This window comes from Phodopus roborovskii, unplaced genomic scaffold (genome assembly GCF_943737965.1).
Source record: "Phodopus roborovskii unplaced genomic scaffold, PHOROB, whole genome shotgun sequence".
NCBI lineage: Eukaryota > Metazoa > Chordata > Mammalia > Rodentia > Cricetidae > Phodopus > Phodopus roborovskii.
In genome coordinates this window covers 1,652,654-1,677,432 of record NW_026125264.1, presented here as the reverse complement: position 1 = coordinate 1,677,432, position 24,779 = coordinate 1,652,654, and the positions used below count along the sequence as shown (strand labels likewise).

The window sequence follows — 24,779 nt, the reverse complement described above, 5'->3', positions numbered from 1 at the left end:
AATTTTCATATCTTTACTTCTGGTTTATATCATTTCACTAATGTTTTGTGTCAACATTATTAGCTTTTTTCTTTTTCTTTTCTTTCTTTTTTTTTCTTTTACTTTCTTATTGCTATGTGTTGACTTGATGGAAATAAAGGACATCAATCCACCTGACTTAGATGTTAAAAACTAATATCTTTCTGTTTAATTGTACCTCTGTTCTCTGCTGTAGAACTGGGGAAACTGGCAAGCAGTTCCTATAGGAATAGGAAAGCTGCTTCCAACTCTTGTCAATGTTTAGGCAACAGTCAAAGATGAAGAAAGGAGCCGTCCTTTTATTCTACAGCAGGAGAAACAATGCAGAGAAAAAAAGGGTACCAGGCTCAAGGTTACTAGGGAGTTGTGTGGTGAGATGGAGCTATGTAAGCAATGCTAGGGTAGCCTTGTCTGCATCATTATAATAGATAAAACCTGTTGGAACAGAGCCAAGATGCAGTAACAAAATTCCCTAGTGATGCATGCTCTGATTGATGACTGTTTTATGTAGAAGACCACCAGAACCTGGAGATGGATGTGGACTCCATGGAGGAAATTGAGAAGTGGCCATTAACTGAGGACTTCATTGAAGGAGCTTTGAGATCAAAGGGCCACATAATACTAAATATTTCTATACCTTGGCTTGTTATAATGTGAGTTGGTGAATCTTTGCTCCCAGAAAGGGACTGCCCACCTGGGGAGGACAGTTCAATGTCAAAGATGGATGGATAAGTCTAGTCTTCCCTCACAGAGCTAAGGAATTCTGAGGCAAGGCTCATTAGAGCTTGAATAAGTGAGGCAGGGCTACAGGGCCAGTTTGGACAGTTGACACATGTGGGTTCCCAACAGTCTGTAGTTTTAGGGGAAAGGTGCATGTTTCTTTTGTCTTCATCTCCACCTGAATCTTGATACCAAGAGAATAACAATTCCTTCTTCAAATTTCACCAGAAGTAAAAATCTTGTTCCCTTCAAGGGACAGGAAGCCGGAATCCATACCCCATTAATCCCAGCAGTGGCTTCATGGACTTTTGAGTCACACAGTCATGGGTTCAAGTTCTGGCTCAGCTGCCTACCATTTCCCTTGCTCGGTCCACTGGACCTGAGAATGTAGAGGCTCACATTTCTGAACAGAAATGTGAAGGCAAGAGGTTGATGAGGAGAATTGCAAATGCTGCAAGGAGGAATGACAAGAGGGTAGTTGTCTGTCTGGGGTAGGATGGAAATCAATGCGGTGAAGATGAATGGAGGACTGGTAAGCTCAACTGTCTTCTGATGACAATGGCATAGAGCTGATGATGTCCCTGTGGGTCTATAGATATATGTCACTTTGATTTAGAGGGTATGGTGACATGTCCATTTTAGGTGCACACTCAATTCCCAGGTACTTCATGACCTCCGCCATTAGAGTCCTAATCTGTAAAAGCAGAGACCCTCTGAGTCTAAAATCACAATATGTATTCAGTGAAAACATGTCATGTTAAATCTCTTTCAAAAGAATGTCCTGTGTAATATATGTTATGTGTGTGTGTTGCATGTGTGTATCCATGTGTATATGGTCTCATATATGAATTCACAAGTGAGAGTGGAGGTCAGAGGTAAACATCAGGAATCTGCCTCAATCTTAAGCCACATTAATTTTTGAAATATGAATTCTCACAGATCCTAGAACTTAGAGATTTGGGATAGACTAGTTAGACTATTACAATATAATTTTACAGTTTTTAATTTTTAATTTTAATTTATAAAAGAGATAAGGAAATGACCAAAATAATTTCAGGAGATGTGGGTACATATTTCAGAGAGAGCAAGACCCCAGCATATTTGAGACTGTAGCTTCCATTGCAAATAATGGGGGTGTGGGGACATAGAAGTTGTATAAATTCCCTGCACTTATGAAGCCATGAGCTGTGAGGTATTGAAGTACTTACTTAATCTCTATAAGCCCAGATCTCCCCACTCTTAAAAGAGTGTGATTAATCTGCTAGCACTGTTGTAATGATTACATGGATTAGACTACATATGATACTTTAAATGCACACAGGTGATTTGTCTCACAAATGTTTGCAATTATTTTCTTTAGGAAGATTAGATGCCACCATGAACTCTGATTGTTCTCAAGTAATCTCTACCCTCTGTAAAATCCCTACAGTGAGATCTTGACATCTTAATCCTGTCACAGTCACTGATCCCTGTTGAGTCTCAAAATCTCCATCTTTATTGTAAGCTAGGAGAAGAAGGCTTGGCCCTCACCCTCCTTTAAACATGTTGTCTTAATTTTTGTGCCCCAGACAAGCAATTTGTTAACTAACGTCCTTGGCATGGAAGTTGAGATTACATAAAACATCTTTATCCTTACTCAAACTCACTGAACCTTTTCACCTTTCAAGGCCTGTACTAGTTTCCTTCTCTTTTTTCTTATAAGAACATTCTCCAGCCCTTCAGAGAACTTGTCTCTGTTGTCACAGTGTACACACATCCTTTGTGACAGGGCCTCATTGTTCCGCTCTGTTAGCTTCGATCTCAGAGATCTCTTCCTTCTATCCCCTGAGTGGTGGGGTCATAGGTGGGGGACAACCAGACCAGATGTCACACTGTATACTTAACTAGAGCTCTTCCTAGTTTATTGTTGTAAGGGAGAACAGGTGTTTGTGAGTGAGCACACATGCACATGTGTGGGTGGCTGGAGATCACCAAGTAAGCTAAGCCAACTGAGGAATCCTCCATTTCTGTCTTCACTGCTCTGAGTTACAAGTGTTTGCTCTCACCTGGCTTTTCCTTCTTTCCTACTTCATATGGTACTAGAGATGAAACTTGGGTCTTCATATCTGCAAGAAAAATATTATGTGGACTGAGATATTTCTCTGGTCTCCTCTGCTAATTCTGAGTCAAAAATCTGCTATGTGATACAGGTGGCACTGTGCTAAGCTCTGCAGAATGACTTGGTGAAAACACATGGGCTTTCTTGACACATATCCTGAGGGTAAGGCAGGCATGGGAGTAGTTGGTTCATCAGTATATTCAAGGAAAAAGGAGAGCCCTACACATACTACTACAGTTAGCCTGGCACAAGGAGAGCAAACCCTCCCTTCAGTGAACATTCAGGACAGGAATCTCAGCAGATAACAACTGAAAGAGAGTTGAAGGGGAGGAAGCAACCTCGGTGAGATTTGTGTATGAAAGAACTTAAAAGATGAAGGTTTTTTGCCTGGTGCCCCAAGGCTCATCCTGGGCTGTGTAAGTAGGGGCTGAGTGGATGATGCTGTGTCAGGGCTGTGAGGAGCACCCAGGCACCAAGGAAGCAGCTACTTAGTCTTGAGATGCTCAAATGCTCAGTGATGGTCCATACTGACCTGGGCCACTGGGCAACAAAAATGACCATAGGGTTGTGGGTCATCTGACCTCCAGTGGACTCTCAGCCATGCTGAAGTATTAAGCAAGCATTATACGTCCCTCCTTTTGCAGACAAAACACCATGATAAACCTCTTTATTGACTTGGTATCTAGTTCCATGAGAAAGAGATCCTCTCACCCGATCAAAATCCGGGTGAGTCCACCAGCAACTCTGGACACCCAGAGCCTCATGGGAGTAGGTGTGGCTGTGTGCTCAGGACACTGTCTCCTGTGAGGTGCAGATTTCTCTTTGGGAGGTCTGTGGGCACCTGCTCCTCCCCCTCAGTATCTGAGCTGCACAGAGAGGAGGTAGGAATCACAGATGCTGCCTTGAGCTGTTTACCACATCCATGCTCCACCTGTGCCCTTTAAGCTAACATTTCCTTGTAATCAACCCTCTTTGATTAGGATGACTTATTTAAGCATCTGGGAATGAGAAGCTGCAAGGAGCTGGGAAGTGGACTCCCCAAAGACTTAAGCCTCCCGAGGGCTTGAGTTTCCAGGATTCAAAAGTTCAGGTTCAGGAGTCTGGAGTGTTAAGGTTCTGGTTGCTAGCTCTTCATATCCTGAACTTCTGACATCCAGAGGTGGTGGATTCTCAGCAGTCTTGGACAGCTGTGACTCAGGCCACTACAATTCCACAGCTCCAGATTGCTAAGGTTCACTATTCTCAAGTCTTGGAAATGGAGCCCCTCTTTAGGGAGGGTGGGCAGTGTGTTGCCAGCAAAGTCTCGTTTGTTTTTCTTTTCCCTCTCATTCCTCCTCTCCCTCCTCTCTGCATTTCAGGTAACTTCACTGAGTGAGTTTATTCCCACACGTATTTGTTCTGACCTCCTCTGTACGTAACATGCTAGCGTGCCTTCCATGGGCCAAGACAACAGCTGTGCAAGTGTTCCGGACAGGAACCTCGCGTCCTGACCAGGGTGGGCTTTCATTCCCCCTCCCCTTACTGGAAGCCGTATTTGCACCTTTTTTGCCCCCTTATTTGACAGGGCAGCTGGAGCATCATAAATAGGTCAGTGAAGGTATCAGGCCCTGGAGGTGGCCCTTCTCTGGATGTGTCCCTTTACATCGTCCCTCTGTGTCTCCCATGCAATATCTCATTGGATCCTCAAGAGTCTGTACAGGGGGGCTTGTAGTGAGATATTCACTCTGTCCACACCTGTTGCACTGACCACGCTCACTGGGGGCGGGGACAGGTGCTGATGTTACCTGGGGGAGCTAGGTCTGAGGTAGAGGACCCAGGAGTACTCTCTTGCTTGATGGATGGAGACAGAGAGCATCCAGAAGCATCCTTGGGATGGGAACCTGCTGGTGTTCATTTGTCTCTGTTGTAAGTTATTTCTCCCTGAATAAATATCTATTCAGCCTGTTTTTCCCAATCCTTATTATTCCACGATAGGGGCACAGTTGCTCACCTTCAAGTAAACAGTGATGTACTTGAGTTCACATAATTGTCACAGTAATGGGTCAGAGGGAGGTAACAAGTTGAATGGGTCTCCGTTCAGTTTCCCATCTTATAGACTGAGGCTGATCCTGACAAGGGTTCTTCAGCTAAGCTGCTGAAAGAAGAGAGTGAGACTCCAGCTGAAGAAGAAGGAGTGGTGTGGGTAGTGTCCTGGTGACGTTTCTATTGACATGACTAAGGGAAATTACAAAAGAAAACCTTTAATATAGGTCTCACAATTCCAGAGGGTTAGGCCATCATGGTGATGAGCATGGCTGCACACAGGCAGTGGCTGAGAGCTTACATCAGGAGGTACAACTACCAGACAGTGAGATTGGGACTAGCACAACTTTAGAAACCTCAAAGCCCATCCCTAGTGATACACCTCCTCTAAGAAAGCCACACGTCATAATCCTTTCCAAACAGTTTATCTAAAAGGGGACCAAATATTCAAATATGTGAGCCCATGGTGGCAGTTTCATCAAACCTCACAGGTAGACTCTACCCACTGTGAAAGTACTCTGTCAGGAAGACAGGGCAAGGCTTGTATTTTTCTTTCACAAGATAAGAGAAACTGAGTCATGATCCTGATTCCAGGCTGAACTCTGATTTTGAGTTCACCCAAAACCCTTAACCTGCATCATGAATCCAAACAGGCTCTTGATTACTCAAAGGTTTTACTGGCAGTTGGTGACTGACCTCTAACTTTTTGCACAGACACTTAACCATGGGCTGACATGGCATGGCATGGACATGGCCTCTATTCAATCTTTTCCCATCTTCCACAGTCCTGAGGAGGGGATGTGAAGGGATTTGGTCAGGTGCTAGATCACAAATCTACAGCTGTCTCTCTTTCTCTATATTGGATATTGCGCAATGAGTGAAGACAGTGGGTCCAGACCAGTTTGGGTGCAATCATTGTTCTGTGAAAGCCAACTTCAACTGTTGCTGTGCCAGTCAATGTTCTGGAGCCCCGTGTTCTCATTACAGGTTGGTGCCAATGGCTTAATCGTACTACCTTGTAGCATCTTCCTCTAGTAATTGCTTCTATGAGCAACACAAACTGCGCCTGAGCCCAGACTCCTTTAGTCTCCCAGTGGTCTCCACACCTGTTATTACTAACCCAGCAAAAAAAGTCGTAACTGCACCCTGCTGTGTGGTTTGCTTCAGTCTATGCTTTAGGAGTTGTCAGCAGGGTATGGAGTATGTGTGATGTGAGATGGCCACTGAGTGACAGAGACAAATCCAGAGCTGGAAGGACCATTGGGGCTTTCTTTTATGCATAGAGTTGCTGAAGCATGAAGAGAGTGGCCACACAGCCACTTTGTGACTATGGCAGAACCCCAAACCATCCAGGTATACATGTACAAAATGTGTTTTGAGCACCTACTATGTACCAGGCAGGCAGTGGAATGGGGTCTTGCTGGGAAACAATTTCACTTGGGCCTTTTCCATGTCCTTAATGGTCCTAAGGACTAGAGCAGATTGAGGATCACCCTGTTTGAAGAGATGAAGACCCACAGACACACAGGCTCAGGCGACTGTGCCCTTTCCTCCATGCCTCTTCCTCAGCGGCAGTTTGAGTCTTTATCCTCTCCACCCTCAATGAGTTCTCACATTGCTACTCCACACCTAAACATCACCTGTCAGACTCTAGGAAGCTTACTTAGCCTACCTTGGGTGGCCAGGAACCCTGGTGATAGCATCCTGTTCCCTGACTCCATACTTGTCAGGGAGGCTGCGGCTCATGAGGTCTCCTTCATAGTTCACCACATTCTAATGCCAATAGGAAGTAACTGATGTTCATAGAGGCAAAGTGATTCATTTGGGCCACTTAGTAAGCAAGGGTCAGAGCCAGGATTTGAACTCACAGCTGTGGGTCTCCTAGATATACTGTCTTTGTGTGGTGGTTTGAATGATAAATGTCCCCCACAGTCACTGGGATTTAAAGACTTAGTCTTAAATTGAGGGAGACTTAGGAGGTGTGGCCTTGCTAAAGGAAGTATGTCCTGGGGTCGCCTTTGTAATTCCAAAGCCTCCGGACACTAAACATGTAGGTACCTACAGAAGAAAAGGTAGCTCTCCAGAAAGAATCACTTAATGAAGAGGAATCTTATTTATGGTAAAAATTTTTAATTCTAGTAAACTATTTCTATACGGAAATCTATTTCTTGTTACTATCTAGTATTCCTGTAGTCCCAGTTCATGTAAACCAATGCTAGCTTTGGAGTTGGATTTGGCTTTTCTTCTCTAAATTCAAGCATGTTGTTAAGATTAAATTCACGGTTTCTGCCTTAAACCAAGAAGCCAATTGGAGTAAGGCAGAAGAAAACAAAATCTGAGGACTCATTCGCTTATACGCAATTTTCTCTCTGAAATCCTAATTTTCTCATATACGTTTTAATGCTTATTGTTGCCTTTCCCTAATGCATACCTTAAAACTTGAAAATTTTACTTTAATATTGATGTTTAAGTTTTCCACAAGGAATAATAACAAAGACTGACAGCAGTCTTTGAACTCTCCGGAAGAAGATGGGGCCCCACTTTGTCATTTCCACTTGACTCAACCTGAAGTATCTGGACTACAAACTTCACCCTAAAACCGGTTTGAGACTGTTTTGCTCGAGACAACTCATGCCTAGCTAGCTGTAACGGTGCACCTTCTTATTACACCCTGGCCAGAGTCTCAAACAGAACTCCAGTCAAGCATTTTCTGCCATACAATGACTAGCTACATATGTCACAGCCAGTTCTGTTGAGAAATTTGGTTGCTAAAAATTTTCTTCCTACAGGATCCCATGGAGCAATCATTGTCCCATTTCAACAGGAAGTAACCTTAAGATAACAACACCCCCTTTCCCTACTCTTGGAATTTGGGGATAATATTCATCTTCTTTGGGTTGGTTTTAGTTACTTAGGGTTGGGTATGGAAGGTGATGCTTAGACTCGGGTTTATCTTTTAGACAGGTATAGGGTATGGTTGGGAAAGGTATGGTTTAGATGGGATATAGGTAGATTAGCCTATCTTCTCGTGAATTATTTAGTAAGAGTGAGATAATAGTATTATACAGCTTACATTGTTATATATTCTTATTTGCGGTAAGCTATGTAAATTAAGTTTATATTCCCTGTCTGGAAGAACTGTATATTATATTTTGTCATATTGTGTGAAATCTTTCCACTTACGATGTTTTATGCACATTATTCTCACCATATTCTATGTATGTATACCTTTTCTTGTATTCAAGACATTTTGTATATTGATATATTTGGGGATATTTATCATGCTGCCCTTTATAGTTCTACCTCTTGTCTAGACATTTCTACTCTACCTCTAATTTAGGAATTGATGAGGTTGAAGATTAAACTATCACAACTATTATTCTCTCTTCCTTGTTAGATATATTAGGTACTAGACTTAAGTTTTCCAGCTTAGGACAACTTTATTGTAAACTCCATTATGCCTTCACCCTAGGACTAGATATGTAGGTAGTTTTGTTCTCGATTTTCCTTTTCTTAGAGCACACTTGTTATTCCCTGTTTTATATACAGTTTTGTATCAAGCCTAGATCTTTTCTTTGGACTAAAAGGGGAATTGTAGTGGGATATTCACTTTGTCTCCTTCTGTGGCGCTGACCACGCCCACTGGGGGTGGAGCCAGGGGCGGAAGTGACCTGTGGAACTAGGTCTGGGGAGGGGGGAGGAATGGGGGGAACAATGCTCTCTTGCTTGCAGCATGGGTACAGGAGGACTTCCAGAGGCATCCTTGGGACCAGGAACCTGCAGGTGTTCATCTGTCTATGTTGTAAGTTATTTCTCCCTGAATAAACATCTGTTCGGCCTAATTGTTTATCCTGATCCTTATTAAACTGCAATAGGATAAAGACACAACAAAAATAGAGAATCATAACCCAATGTCTCTGATGAACAAAAATGGAAAACTTCTCAATAAAAATCTTACTAACTAAATAGAAGGGCACATTTTAAGAAGATCATACCCTGTGATCAAATTAGATGCATTCTAGGGGCACCAGATTGTCTCAACACACACAAACCAGTCAGTATAAATGTCTTGGCTAGTGTTGTGTCCACTTGATACAAGATAGAGTCATCTGAAAGGAGGGGACCACAATTGAGAAAAGTCTTCCATAAGATACAGCTGTAAAGCATTTTCTTAATTAATAGATGAGTGATGCTATCCCTGGGCTGGTGGTCCTGGGCTCTATAAGAAATCAGGCTGAGCAAGCCATGAGGAGTAGGCCAGTAAGCAGCATCCCTCCATGGCCTCTGCATCACCCCTGCCTCCAGGTTCCTGCCATGCTTGAGCTCCTGTCCTGACTTTCTTCAATGATAAGCAATGATGTGGAAGTGTAAGGCTGAATAAACCCTTTCCTCCCCAAGTTGCTTTGGTCATGGTATTTCATGACAGCAATAGTAACCTGACAAAGACACAAACAAGCTTAAAGACAGAGACCACAGGACGATGTGTACAGAGGCAGGGAAGTTCTCTGCCAATGTGTGTGTGTGTGTGTGTGTGTGTGTGTGTGTGTGTGTATGTGTGTATACATATACATATACATACATACATACTTACATACATACATATATATATATATATGAGCATTCTGCAGACACTAGGAACGGAAGAAGCATACCTCAACACACCTCAGCATGACTTTTGCAAGCTTATACCTAGCTACACTAAATGAAGAACAACTTGAATCATTTCCTTTGATTCCTTTGAGGTGGCCCCTCATACTTGATATAGTGCTGGAAGTCTTAGTTAAGCAATGAGAGTGAAGAAAGAAATTAAAGGAGAAATTAGGAAAAAGAAGAGGGGTTGGGAAACAGTTCACTTGGTAAAGTGCCTGCCTTGAAAGAGTGAGGAACTGAGTTTGAGCCCCAGGATCCACACAAAAATGCTGGGTGTGTGTGGGGGGGGGGTCGTGTAATTCTAGCGCTGGGGAGGCTGAGACAGGAGACTCCTTGCCATTTGCTGGCCAACAACTCTAGCCTATTGGTGAGTTCCAGGCCAATAAGAGGCCCTGCCTCCAAAGTGGTGATAGCAATCCTGAGGGTGACACCCTGATGTTGTCCTCTGGCCTCTAGCCACATAAACACATATGTTCATACACACACCCAACACACAGGTACCCCTCATACATAAACATTCACATGCTTTAAAATATCGAAAAGGAAGAAATTAAGACATCTGCATTTGCATATGACATGATTCTATAATTAAAAGACCCTGAAGAGGAACACTTAGACCTGACAGACACTGTCAGCAACACAGCAGAATGCAGAATCAACATAATAAAGCCAGTAGCTTTTATTATGTATACATCAATATAGGACTTCTGTATATGCCAATAAAGAACTTGCTGGTAAAGAAACCAGAGAAATAATCCCCTTTTCATTAGTTTCAAATAAAATTTTCAGAAATAAACCAAGGCAAGCAAGGGAAAGACTTCTACACTGAACATATAACACACTGAAGACGATACTAGAAGACAAAAAGGCATTTCATGCTCGTTGACTGGCAGATTAACATTATGGAATGTATGACAGAAAGAAGTTTACAGATTCAATATTCCCAATAATATTCAGATGAAATTCTTGAGAAAAAAAATCCTAAAATCTGTACAGAAACACAAAGACCCCGAACCATCCAACAATCCTAAACAGAAAGAAATGCTGGGGCTATGTCAGTACTTGATATCAAATTATACAAGAGGTCCATAGTAATCAAAATAGCATGAAGCTGGCATAGAAAAGCAGGCATATAGATCAAGGGACTAAGTAGAACAAAGGACTCAGAAATAAACTCATAGTGACAGCCACCTAATCTCTGACAAAGGGCGTCAAAAATTATACACTGGAAAAACAACAAAGTAAAAAAAAGAAAAACATGTGGGAGAAAAAAAAAACCCAATCTTTGTATCAAATAGTGCTGGACACACTGGATACCCACATGTAGAAGAATGCAACTAGATCCCCTTCTCCCACCCTGCACAAAGAAGCCAGGCATGGTGGCATGTGTCCCTAATCTTAGCACTGGGAAGGTAGAGGCCATAGAATCCTGGAAGATTGCTCGCCAACCAGTCTTGCTGAATCAGTGACAGAGACTGGTTCAGTGAGAGACTCTATCTCAAAAATCAAGGTAGGGAGGAGCTAAAGATATTACACATTGTCTCTGGCTTTCTCCGGCACACAGGTGGATGCACAAAGACGTGTATGTGCACCTACACACACACACACACTCACACACTACATAGAGAGGGGAAGCAGAATGAATCAATTTTATCCTAGTCAAACCGCTTGAAAGCCAACCTCTCTAGATAAAATTTCAGCATTAGGTCAAAGGGCAGTCTTTGAGGGGTGGCAGGATAATTCTGGTATCTGGAGCCACATTTTGAACTAAGTGTGTTTTTAAACTGAAGTAGTCATCATATGTTCAAAGTGCCACTACTCCTTAAAAAGAGGGGAAAAAAAGGAAAAAAAAAAAAAGGACAAAAAGTTGGTGTTGAAGCCTACTTATAGAATGATGGAGAAATGTACCTGTGTTAGATCTACTGCTGTCCAGGTGTGACAGCCTCTGAAGGAGCTGGCATCTTGGGCAGTTTTGGAGAAGAGAGAGCCCACTTAGGTAGCAGTCTGGCCAGGAGCTGGCTGGAAACTTGAGCTGGTTTCTCTGCCTTCTAGTCCTCTAGTTCATGTAATGTGGAATGGTACACAGAGTTGGCTAGGCATGAGGAAAGAGTCCACATAACAGCAGGGCCCTCTAGGGAGTTACCTATGAAAAAAACATCCCTCAGCCCCCATCATCTTCTCTTACAGAAACCAGAATGTAATGTTGCAATGGTTAGCCAACTTGTGATCTTCCTATGGATCTCAGGTCAAACTCATGTCCCCAGAAAAGTCTTTCCCCAACCCTCTTACAGGATAGTTCTCCCTCCCTGTCCCATCCCTCCTTATCCCAACCTCCCTCCAGACAGGTCACACTTCCAACACCACCCAGCTGCAGTGACATCTGAAGACTGTCGGTCTCCATGTGAGCAAGCCCCACAAGGACAAGGACCTTGTGTGGCCTCTCTCCAGAACACCGAAAACAGCACCCAATGACTTTACCACCTTCACCCAAGAAGTTGTGTTCTCATTAATGACAGTCTTCTATATGTCACTTATTTCCTATGTCTTGGGCACTATCTTGGGACACCCATGCTTTCTGTCATTTCTTCTGCTGCTCTGGTCTACAGATGAGGAAGCTGAATCACAAACAGAAACTGATAAGGATGCAGGAGATGAAATCTGTGAGCACACTCCCTCCCATGCTCACCCACTTCTGACATCTGTACTACAGTCCTCTGTTCCCTCAGCCAAGAGGCAGAGGCAGGAGCTGAATCTTGTCTTCATGCCTGTGAAACACATGCTCTCAGCTGCATGTCATTCTGCACCCAACTGTGTCCAAAAGCACCAGCCACCCTGAACATGGCCCTTTCATCCCTCCAATTACATTCTTGTCAAAAGCCAAGGTCTGTGAGACCACACTCTCCATGTTCTTATGTCATAAGAAGAGAAGATAGGACAGACAGAATCCCAGCCATCACCTCCCTCTCCCAAGCAATGACACCTAAGAGCCAGAGTTTGTCCCTTGGTGGTGCCCACCTTGCTCAGCTTTTCTTGACAAAAAGTAATGAAATTCTAACTACTTACATAAGACCAGGAAGGGCACCAAAGTACTAGGAAGTAATTGATATTCTGCAAACATCCTCAAGGGGGGCATTAGCTCTGAGAAAGGATCTCAAACAGTGCAATGCCAACACCCTGAGCTAAGGTTCTCAATATGATCTCTTGCAAAACCAGAGTGTACAGTCCCAAGGTGGGCTAGTGCTTCTGTGAGAGTTGTTCTCCATCACCTGACCTGGCCCATCCCCCGTAGTGTCAGGGAGAGCATGCAGACAGTAGCGATTCCTTTGAGTGAGGCTGGAGGGGGGGTGTGGCTTAGTCAGCAAAGTGCATACTGACAACATGAGGACCTGAATTCGGATCCCTGATACCCACATAAAAGCTAGGTGCTTCAGCTGGGCTACAAGGAAATGGTAGATTCCCTGAAGCTCATTGGCTAGCCAGCCTAGCAGAATTGATGAGTATGGGAGCCCACGAGAGACTCAGTTTCCATCTGGAGTCCATTCTGACTTATAAGACATTAGAGTTCAAGCTTGCTTGTTTCAGTCTCCTTGAAAGTCGTGAGGAATGTTTGATTAAGCCCATGGAAAAGGGCATATGATCTAACAAGCATCTGATGCCAGCCAAAAGGCACATGGAGATGGGGAATGAACGAAGCTGCTTGCTGCTAGCAGGATTCACATGATAGATAGTGAACCTGACTGATCCTCTATTCAAGGACAGTGCAAGGAGATAGTTAATTGACTATGCTGTTCTTTGTTCTGCTCTGCCTCTAGCCTGTAAATTAAACTCAAGGCTGTCCAGTGTACTGACAGGCATGGACTAGGCAGTCCTCCCAAATCTATCCTGTGTTTCTGTCTCTGTTTCTATTATCTGCCTTTTCTCAGTCCTCAAAGCCCTACTCAGGTAGCCCAGCTGACTATTTGGAGCAGGCTCCAACAAATGAGCACCATGTTCATCAAGAGACCCTGTCTCAAAAATTTTAAGGTGGATAATGATTGAGGGAGACACCCAAGCTCAACCTCTGGCCACCACACTCACACATATGTACCTGTACACACAGAGAGATAAATACAGACACTACGTATGCATTTGCATGCACACAAGGCAGAAGGAGGGGGTGGGAAGTCAGAGAGGCTGCAAGGACCCTGCTAGACCTTGGAGGGGCAGTGCACAGCGTTTCTTGTTGTGTGTAGTAGCAGAACTTAAAGCAGAGGTGTGGCATGGTCTGCTTGATAAATTCCGGTGACTTCTTGGGCAATTGTGCAGAAAAGGATTGTCAAGTGGTGGGGTAGAAGCTGGGGAATCCTTGCAATGGCTCAAGGCACAGTGGTGGGTGGTCTGAGGTAGTAAGACTGTGGAAGTGTGGACAGGATCTTCTTATTGGGTGGATAGAGAGAGATGACAGGGGAGTCGGAAGCAGCTTGGAAGCCACAACTGAGACTTCAGGGGAAACTAGGCACCACTTTTCAGACAGTGAAGGCAGGATATGATTTGAATTCTTGACCTACACACATACTAAGGCTACAAAGAATCCTGGTGCTTCTAATTTCAGCTTCTCTGTTCCTCCTCAGAATCTCACCCAGAGAGATGAAGTTCATCCATCCTTCCACCATCTACCCATCCATTAGCCACCCATTCACCCATCCAATCACTCATTTAACAAGCATCTTTAGTAACTGCTCTGTGGCAGATGTGGTAGGTGCTATAGACACAGGAAAATTAGACACATGCCCTTCCCTCATAATTTAGGGGACATATAGAGACAATTTAAGTTTTGACCTTAAATATTCTGCAAAGCTCATAATGCTGAAGGCTTGCTTGGTCCCTGGTACCACAATACTCAGAGGTAGAGGTGCTAGCAGGCAACTGAATCAGGTGGCCTTTCGTCTCACTAATGGATGGGGCCTTTTATGGACTCATAGTTACTGTGCTTCAAGGGAGGGTGTGGTGGTTTGAATAAGAACAGCCCCATAGGTTCATATATTTGAATGTTTGGCCACACATTCTTAGTAGCACTCTTTGAAAGGATTAAAAGGACTAGGGTGTGGCTTCATTGGAGGAAGGGTGTCACTAGGGTGGGCTTTGGAGTTTCAAAAGCCCATGGTAAGCCTAGAGTCTCTCTCTCTCTCTCCCTCCCTCCCTCCTTCCCTCCTCTTCCTCCTCTCTCCTCTCCCTCCCTGCCTATGGATCTTGCCCCTGCCTGCATACTATCATTCTCTCCATCATGATGATAATGGACTACACATCAGAAACTATAAGCAATCCTCCAGTTAAATACCTTTTTCTTAAGAGCTGCCTTGGTCATGGTGTCTCTTCACAGCAGTAGATAAGCACCTTTTCTCTGCCATGTGCTCCCCCATAATAGAGTACCCCACTGTATGCTCCCAAGGAACCAGGCAAAGCCATCAAGAACTGAGACTTCAGAGAACAAAAGCAGCAATAAACCCCACTCCTTTTGTTTGCCTTGGATATCTTGCCACTGTGACTTAGACTGAGTACCAGAGACATCTTCACACATCCATGCAGTTAGTCACTCAAAATTTCATTGCCACTTAATCTCATTAGCACTTTCTTTCAGGAAATTATTGTGTTGGTCCATATTGATGTTCATCTTGCCTCAAATAAAAATATAAGCCCAAGTCTCTTTAACAAATGGTGTTGAGGAAGCTGAATTTCCACATGTAGAAGAATGAAAATAAGCTAGGCATGGTGAAACACCTTTAATGCCAGCACTTAGGAAACAGAGACAGATGGGTCTCTATCTGTCAAGGCCAGCCTGGTCTACAGGACCAGTGAATTCCAGGATAGCCAGGGATACATAATAGAGAGACCATGTCTCAAAACAAACAAACAAACAAACAAAAAGACTGAAACTAGATCCCTTTCATCCTGCACCCCCCTAAAAAAAAGATCCAATACCTTAATACAAGACCCAAGACTTTGAAGCTGATAGACAAAAACACATGGAAGGCAATTCAAAATATATTCAGAGATAAGGACTTACTGGACAACACACTGATAGCATAGGAAATAAGGGGGGAGGGATCTGAGCAAAGACACAACCTATGGAACTGGGGGATCTTTTTTCATTATACATCGATGGAGAATTAATATCTAGGATTTGCAAAAAATACAAAAAGTTCCAATCATCAGGTGGTGGCAGCTCACACCTTTAATCCCAGCACTCAGAAGGCAGAGTGCAATGAGTTCGAGGCCAGCGTGGTGTACAGAGTGAGTTGGAGGACAGCCAAGACTACAGAAAGAAACCCTGTCTTGAAAAACAAAAGAACAAACAAAATGAACAAAAACAAAATCTAATCAGTAGATGAGCTAATGAATTGAAAAGATGATGCTCGTGGTCCAGTGAGTGGTCCCACACTCATGTGCATATGTGCAGCACTAACTGGAATGAAATGTGTTGTGGGGTCTGGAGGAAGCTGGGAGGAAGGAAGGAGGGAAGGAGGGAAGGATATGATCAAAATATGCTGTACAAGAAATGCTCAAAGAATAAACAAAAGCATTATATAAAAGCAAAAAGTTGAAAGACATCAAATGTTGGAGAGAACATTAAGTGACCACATTTGTATTGCCGATGGGAATGTAAATTGATCATGTGGAAAACAATAAAACCTCAAAAACTTAAGCAACCACTATGCGATCTAGCAATCCCACTCTGGGCATACAGGAAAACTATAGCTCCACATCAGAGAAAATCCTGCCCTGCTTTGCTCACTTAGGCAGTGTTCACAATGACTGCAGTGTTTATTAGTGGGTGAATGGAATATTACTAGGCCTTTGCAAGGAAGAAATGCCACCATTTCTGATGATGTGGAAAAACCAGGAGGTTATTCTGCTATGTGAAACAAGCCAGATGTTGAAAGACAAACGCCGTGTTACCTCACTTGAAAGCAGGAACTAAAAAAAGTAGAAAGCAGGGGAACAGAGTAAAGCAGGGCCCTGTTACTGAGCAGACAGGTGATGGGGTCAGAGGATACGGCCTTGCAGTTAGGAGATGAATAAATCCTGGAGACTGCCTTACCCGCAAAAGAGAAAAGGATTAAGAAAGTTCTGTTCCAAATGGACAGTGCTGGGCTGGTCACCCTCACTCACTGAAGCATCAGCAACATGCAGCTTGTACCAGTGTCAGGGAGAGGGACCCCTGCTGGATGACCCAACAGTAGCTCTGGTGAGTGTCTCCAAGCAACCAGGCTTGCCTCTGCAGACCTGGCCTCTTGCATCTGCTGGCCATGTGAGCCAGCCCTGGGAGCAGCTGCCAGAGCCATTTGCACCACCTCCCACAGCATGCTGGGGGCAGCTGTGCAGCCACCTGCCTGAAGAAAGCCTTAAGCCCACCCATCTGGGTGGCCATACTCACAGCCAGCTGCCTGGGCCCTGCCGGACCCTTACCGACACCTGCAGGTTCAGGTGCCAGCTCCTGAGATGCATCCACTCTGGAGGTTCTTGGTCCTTCTCCTGGGATTGCTAGTCTTACCCTCAGCCCTGCTCAAGCAGCCCTGGCCTGGACTGACCACAGCCCACAAGGATGGAAGGTCCACCCTAGCAAAAAGTAAGCCTACCCCTGGGTGTGGCCTGCTGTCCCCTGACTGCTGAACCCCCTTGAGTCATCCTCTCCCCTAATTATGTATCTATTTGTTTCCATTGTTTATTTGCTTACTTGCTTATTTTCCCTTGGACCTTAAGTACAGAAAATTGAGACTAAGTTAATTTTCCAATTCACGGTATATGGTCTCTTGTTTTATGTCATTTTCTCTTTCTCCCTTACCCTTATTCCCATTCCCTTACAGACCTTGTCAGGAACTGCTATGTTCTTAGCATGTGTACCTTTGTCTGTATCGAGTTGGGCATGATAGTGCATGCCTTTAATCCCAGCGTTTTGGGGGTCAGAAACAGGCAAATCTCTGAGTTTGAGGCCAGCCTGGCCTCATATGGTGAGACTCTGTCTCAAAACAGCACAGCACATCTGCATCCTTAGCAGGAGGTGTTTTCATGTGCATGACCCTGACTTGTCACTTGCTTACTTTTCACTCCCTGCTCTACTGCCAGCATCTCAGTTGCATTGGCTGCTGCAGAGAAGCCCACACATTTCATCACCTCCATGTAATTGGCTGCACCCTCAGGACCATCACCTAAACTGCCTGTACCTTCCCATTGCTGTAAGCAACATTGAGATGAGTATCCTTGGACGTGTCCCCATTAGAATTCCAAACGTAAGCTTGATGTAATTAAAACTGTGAGTCCTCTTTAAATGGCTGTGCTGGTGTATACTCACTCCAGTTGTAAAAGAACATCTGTCTGCATGCTCCCCACCACTGGGGGCTATCAACCAGTCGGTGTTGCCAAAGCAAGATGCCATAGACAGGGTGAGGCTGGGTGGTGGCAGTGAAGTCAAACAACACATAGCTATTTTTTTACATAGTTCTGGCAGCTGGCAGTTCAAGCTTAAAGTGCTGACGGGTTCAATGTCTAGGAAGGGACCTGACTTGCTGGCTTATATGGATGGCATCCTCTCATAGCCTTTCAGAAAAGGATATACCTGAAGTCTTCCTCTTCCAAAGATGCCAGCCCTATTAGGTTAGAGCCAACCCTATGACCTCATTTAAATGTATTTTCTACTTTGAAAGTACTATATCAAATCCCTAGGTACCCATGAGGATTGGTTCCAGGTTTCCCCTTGGATCCTAGATTCTTTGGATCCTCAAACCCTTTCCATAAAACGGTGTAGTGTTTGCACGGAACTGATGCAAACCCTCCCTCTTACCTGAAACCATCTCTAGACTGCTCATAAAACTTAGGACAACGCAAATGACATGTAAATAACTGTTATGGCTCATTTGGTGAATAATGGCAAGAAAAAAAAAAAGACGGCATTTTCAGAACACAGGTAATTTTTTCCAAATATTTCCAATCCACGGTTGATTGATTCTGCGGGTAAAACAGAAGAAGAACAGTATTCCTCCCAGTTCACACCTATTGACTTTGTTGAACAGGAATAGTTTCAAATTCACCAACACCTCATTATATAGTTTGTGTTTGGACTCTTGAGATCTTATCACATCCCAGAATTACTCTAGTTGTCTCTTTACCTTCCACACTGAGAGTATTAATACACACACACACATTCATCTCTGTGTGCATCTGTGCATGGAAAGTAAAGAGCCAGCCTCATTTCTGCCCACCTGAGTCTATTTCCCAGACCATCTACTAACTGGCCAAATTCCCAACAACACGAGGACTCCCCTTTGTGCTCCACCTGTTCACAGACCTCTGTCTCTGTAACCTAACACCTTTATTATTGCATCAAATACTGATTTTTCTGACAGCCTTTTTCTTCTACATGAATTTTCAAGTGTGTTGAGTTCCTCTCAAAGGCTTCACCTGGATCTGATCACATGTGCATTAAATCTGCCTGTATGTTTAGAAGAAAGGAATACTTTCACAATGGGAGGCCCTGCCCCTAGGCTTAGTGTGTTGTTAATCAGATTTTACTCTATGTCCCATAAAACCTTATGAAAGTTTTGAGCATAGTTACTCAAGTTGATCCCTTGAGAATGTAGTTTTGCTGCACAGTAAATGGTTTTCTTATTATTATCCTACTTGGTGTTTTTGGTACAACTTGGACAGATCCTCAGCCACAGCTTCTTAAAATGGATCCATTTCTTCTCTGTGGGGGACTTGGGGGCATGAATAAGTGCTCAGCAGGAAGAGGACACCCTGAACTCACCAGGCCTATTTTCTCTGTAGCCCACTCTCACACAGCAATATGCACATCACCATCCCTTCTCCATTTCCAGTTATTGCACAGGGCCTCCTGAAGTACAATGCTGAAGGCCGGATCCAGAGCATGAGGCTCCTGGACCGACTCAATGTCTCGGGGACGGTAGCCCCAGGGATGGTGGGCTGGCTGATTAGTGGCTTGAACTTCCAGCAACAACAAGAGATCAGGTGAGATCAAATCCCACTCCAGGCTCTGGGGGCACCCTAGGGACCTTGGAGTCAGAGGACAAAACAGAGAGCAAGGCTTCTGAAGAAGGAAGGCATTTAGTCAGACTCAAGGAAGGCAAGGCACAAAGCCCAAGATGAGAACAAGCTGGAGGCCACTGTTGGAGCTGTTTGGGGAGGTGGCAAGTCAGGGCAATTAGCAAACAACTCAGAAGCAGACATGTCTGCACCTGAAGCCCAACTTTGCCTCCCACCCTGGGGAATTATTTAGCCATTCTAAATGCACCTGTAAAATGGGGACACAGAACAGAGCCTGGATAAACATCTGGGATATCAAAGGGCTGCAACTAGACACTTGAGTCTATATTCAGATGGGGCATAGCTTTGTGGCTCTGCATAAGCAGTGAACTACACTGCCCACACACCTTGGGCCCTCACCAGAGAAACAATCACAGTAACGGTCCCACTGCACAGAACATCTGTGACAAATACATGGGATATGCATTCCCTTGGTAGCCTGGGTTTCCATGGCAGCACTGGGCACATCCTACCCACACCCACTGAGACTGCTCCATCGAACCTGCTACTTCCCAGGTCTCCATTCTGCCCTAGCAGTGCCCTTCTTCTACCTGTTCTCCCACTAGAACCTTCTCGTGACCTGGACTACTCATCTCCCTATCTGAATGAGCAACAGAAGTCACATCAGGGTTTTCCTATGCAGCCAAAATCACCTCTTTTTAGTCACTCCTTCAACAAATGTTATAGCTATCATCAAACATCTATTGTGCACAAATCACATTAAGAATAGAGCTATGAACACAACCTAAGACTTTTACCTTTGGGAAGATTGCATCCCAGTGACACAGGCCTAATTTCAGGTGCCATAAAAACAAATTTAACAAGGTGAGGGGTGGGAGTGAAGAGGCTAATCAGGACCTGCCTAAGAGGTGACCCTGGAAGAGAAGGTGACAAATGACATGAGAGATATGGTTGGGGAAAAAGAGGCTGTAGGTACAAAGACCCAGAGATGGGAAAGCAGTTGAAGAAGAAAGAGCACCCCCATGTCCGGCTGAATAAAGGGTGGGTGTCAGAGGTAGAGAAACCAATGCCACAAGGAAACTCTGTGTAGACCCTGCAGGTCTTGGGGGCCATGGTTTGTATCTTACTCCAAGAGCAAGGAGGAACCAAGGGACAAGAGACTGTTTGAAGGCCACCCAGGCTACCTCATGAAGAATAATCTATAGAGAGGCCAAGATCACAGCAGAAAGCCCAGGGAGGAACTGAAGCTTCTTCAGGAAGAGGTAGTGTGAGCAACAGAGGTAGTCAAACTCGTGTATATTGCAAGTAGGTCAAGGTGATTTGCAGGTAGCAAGTGGGCGTGTAGTGTATGGAAACACCTAGGAGCTTCCCTCTGGAGTCCCTGACATGTGATAGGACTATTACGGAGGGAGCCTTATTCTGAGAAGTAGCCCAGGGTTCTGGAATGGGAGGTCCTGCCTGTCAACATCTGGCTCTGGACTGTACAATCCACAGCTGGGGGGAATCCTTCAGGAACCCTGGGACAGCTGGCTGCCCAAGCTGCCAGAGCATCTGCATCAAGCTCTGATTCCCAGCCCGACCTTGTTGCTGAGTTACCATCCCTCATCTTTGTGGGATCTCTGCTTTTTCCACGGGTAGCATCAACATCACCAATGTGCAGCTGGACTGTGATGGGATCCAGATGGCTTTCCCTAAAGAGTGGTTCTCCGCAAACATCACACTGGAATTTGACATTGAATTCCAACTGTGAGTCCTACCCAACAAAACAGTGTCTCTCGAGCACTGTTCCTTCTTTTTCGGGGACCTAGGAGCTTGAGGTGGGGTTGGGTGGCAAACTAGGAAAGCCAAAACGAGGGACTCCGACCTGAACTCAAATCCTGACCCCCTGCACTGAGTCACTGTGACCTGGGATGAGTCACTGTTTCCTGAATCTTGGTTTCTTTTGCTCCAGCAGAGATGACATTCATAGTGAAAGGGTCATTTGCTCATTCAAACCCATTTGATCTCAGTAGCTAGGTCCCATGAAGAAAAGGAGGGGATCCATTCCTCCTCTTCCTCTGTTCATTCCCCTCCTACTTAGACTTCCTGCAAGGGAACCAGGAGCTGCAGCCACACAGAAAAGCTCTTAAAACAATGGTTTACTCTCAACCCTTCAATTTCCAAAGACTCCTAAACTGATCTCCTTAAGCAACTGGGGATGGGGAGGGGGTGTGGAAGCGGGTTCAGAGGTAGAGCCCAGGCTTTGCACTCCATTTCTAGCTATAGAGAAAAAGAAAAACAAGCACAGTAGTCTCTATAGTCAATGGCAGCTTTTTCCTTACTAACCTAGGGTTTAGTGGACATGGTTGTTGTGGGGAGAGTGGCTGGTGTCTGGCTTTGCTGCTCTTCTTGTTGACTCCCCCATCTCCCTTTACTCCGTCCCTTCAGCCTCCTCCTCTCTCACCATAGGCCCTTCAATTCAAATATCATCAAAACGCATGCCCGCATGGGCCTTGCTGCAGAGTCCTGGCTGGAGAAAGATGAGTTTGGCCGGAGGGAGCTGGTGATGGGCAGATGCCACATGGAGCCCAGCAGTGAGGGTGCAATCATGTCCACTGAGTAAGGCCTCCACCACCACCACCCCGGGGCATCCCTGACTAAAGAGCAGCTGTGGCTTTCTATCCCAATATGTCCTCAAAAGCAGACTTTATCCCTTCACTAGGATTTGTTCTTTCTGTGTTCCCCTCCGAGAAGCCAAGCCCTCCCTCCCTGTGTTCCCTGACCCAAGCCCATTCTCCACCCACCACCACAGAAATAACTTCCATGCAGAATTCTTCAACTTCTGCTTGGTTGCTGCTCCAAGGCTTTGAGGCGAATACCAAATTCAGAAAAGCCTCCTGAGCCCTCTGTCCTCCTCCCTGCCCCGTTCTGTGGCCGTTTATCCTCCACTGACAGTCACACCCTTATGCTTGCACACAGTGGTATCTCTTCTGGAATGCCTTTCTGGCCTTTTTAAGCAACTCATGAAGATATCCCCAAGTATTTATCAAAAAGCTCCTAGTGCCAGGCACCCAGCCTCATGCTAGAGACACCGGGTGAACAAGACAGGCACAGGAGTTGCATGGAGCTCTGGGGATGGACTGACCAGCTGTCCATCTCACACACCACTATGAGAGGTATACTGATTTCTCTCTGTAGTTCCCGAGTGTTGAACCACAACACTCTTCATGCCTGCCCATCAGATGTGTGGTGGCAGCTTGACAAGGTAGAGGAAGACCATGAACTCTGGCGATATCCTGTCATGGTCCTCATAGGAGTCAGGACTTACTCTCTGTGTGACCTTGGCCATGCCACATCACCTCTTTGGGCCCCCACTGACTATGATCAACAAGAATACCTCCCCAGAAGACCAAGCAAGGATCTGGAGTGGGAGAGTGTGTTCAGTACATACCTCCCAGTGTCAGTGTGGCCTGAAACTGATTCACTCTGTCCTGGATTCTCACCTCTTTTCCTAGGGCAGTCCCACCCAAGATGAAACATTTTCTCCACAGCCTCGGAGCAAGCCTGGGGAAAGTCATCCCGAACCTAGTAGAAAGTCAGGTAAGGTGTCGTGAGTGCCGACTGCCCTGCAGGCATCCATAAGTCTGAGGGTCAAGGCACACATCTGCGTAATTTAGCAGAGAACTTCTAACCCAAGGCTTTGGAACCTGACAGCAAATCCCAGTTGTCACCAGATTTGTTTCCACAAACAAGGGACAGCCACCCTAAGTGTCCATGTCCTCATGTGTAGCACAGGCAGTTGAAGTCCCCATCTCATAGTTGTGGGGCTTCAGGAAGCAGGGCATGGGTGTGCTGTGCATAGCTCCTAGTGGTTGGCTGGGTCCTACTGGAATCCAGTGGAGCTGGGGCTCCTTGCCTCGGAGGCCTCAGTTCCTTCCTATCCCTGGCTGACCCTGTCTCTGTGCTGGGGACCTAGGTGTGTCCTCTGATTGGTGAGATACTCGGGCAGCTGGATGTGAAGCTGTTGAAAGGCCTCGTGGGTGAGTGCTGGGATCCATCCTAGGAGGTCTCCTTGGGACTGGTAGGTACTAAGGGAGGAACCATAACTCTTATGTGCTGTGAGAACATATTATAGGTACTCTATTGTAAAATTCCACCCAAGAGAATGGCAAGAGTGGCAGGAAACCCTGCCAACCAGGCTGTTCCCTACCAAGTTACCACAGAAATTCTAGTGTCCCCCAAGAGCTACAAGTCCAGTAGGGAGGGCACCCCTATCTAAGACCAGATAAGGACTAAGACTTAGATAAGGACACCCCTTATCTAAGACTAACCCTGCTCCAGAAACAGGTAGACTGCTCTGGCCCCTGCCCTGGTAGAGTTCACAGTCTTGGGAATGGAGGGCAGGAAGTCATCCATCGGGGGACGGCATTCTGAGAGCATGATGGGAATGCTCCTGGCCCCAGCCCTTAAGGATGGATGGGAAAGCACTCCCTTCTCTGTGTATCTGGGGATTAGATGGGTCACCTAGCAACCTAAGCTCCCCTTCTCTTTTCAGAACAGGTGGCTGCTCATAATCTTGGTCAACCCTGAATCAGTCAAACCTCTCTGGTGCCAGGCTTGAGGGGCTGGCCTCCTGCTGCCTGCCATTGGTGAGAAGGAGGTACTTCTGTTTGAGACCTTAAGTTTCTCTCAATGTGGGTCTTCTGCTATCCCCTGGAAACATGACCCCCAGGTTCCAAGACATCCTGTCCCCTCCAACAATAAACTCTAACTCTGAAGGATACACAAGCTCTGCCTGAAGGATACACCACCATCCCTAACCCTGCCTTGAGCTTTAGTGCAAATGTCCCTGTTTAGCTCATTAGCCCAGTAACGGTGGGGAAACTTACTCTGGCCTGTTTGTAGCCAGAGACCTTGCTCAAAGCAGGGAAGGGCCAGAGGTGCCTCACCCCTCATCTATGTTTATCGAGCACCTACTCTGTGCCTGTCTGTTGCCATGTCTGTGACATCCCAGAGGTCACACAGAAAGCATAATAGAGCAGGAGTACAAAACAGACCCAGGATCAGACCAGATTCGGCTCTATAAAGGCAAGCAGTGCCCCCAGCCACAACACAAAAGATGGCAAGAAAGCAAGCTCAGCAAAGCTTTGGGGTAGAATGGGCGGATGACTCCTGGCTCCAGGACTCATTATCTGTGTCTTAGACCAAGACCCTCACCCTTTGGGCTTTGTCACCCTTTGGGCAATGTGGGAAT

General features: G+C 45.3%; 1 protein-coding gene across 1 annotated transcript; it reads left to right on the top strand.

Annotated features, from left to right (window-relative positions):
• Positions 1–16,777: 16,777 nt before the first annotated feature.
• Bpifa3 (BPI fold containing family A member 3) lies at positions 16,778–24,115 on the top strand. The gene is made up of 7 exons (XM_051194049.1): positions 16,778–17,114; positions 19,360–19,510; positions 21,185–21,292; positions 21,995–22,144; positions 23,041–23,125; positions 23,502–23,565; positions 24,081–24,115. Exons 1-7 carry the CDS (start codon positions 16,988–16,990, stop codon positions 24,113–24,115), a joined length of 720 nt encoding a protein of 239 aa, XP_051050006.1. The 5' UTR covers positions 16,778–16,987.
• The last annotated feature ends 664 nt before the right edge of the window (positions 24,116–24,779 follow it).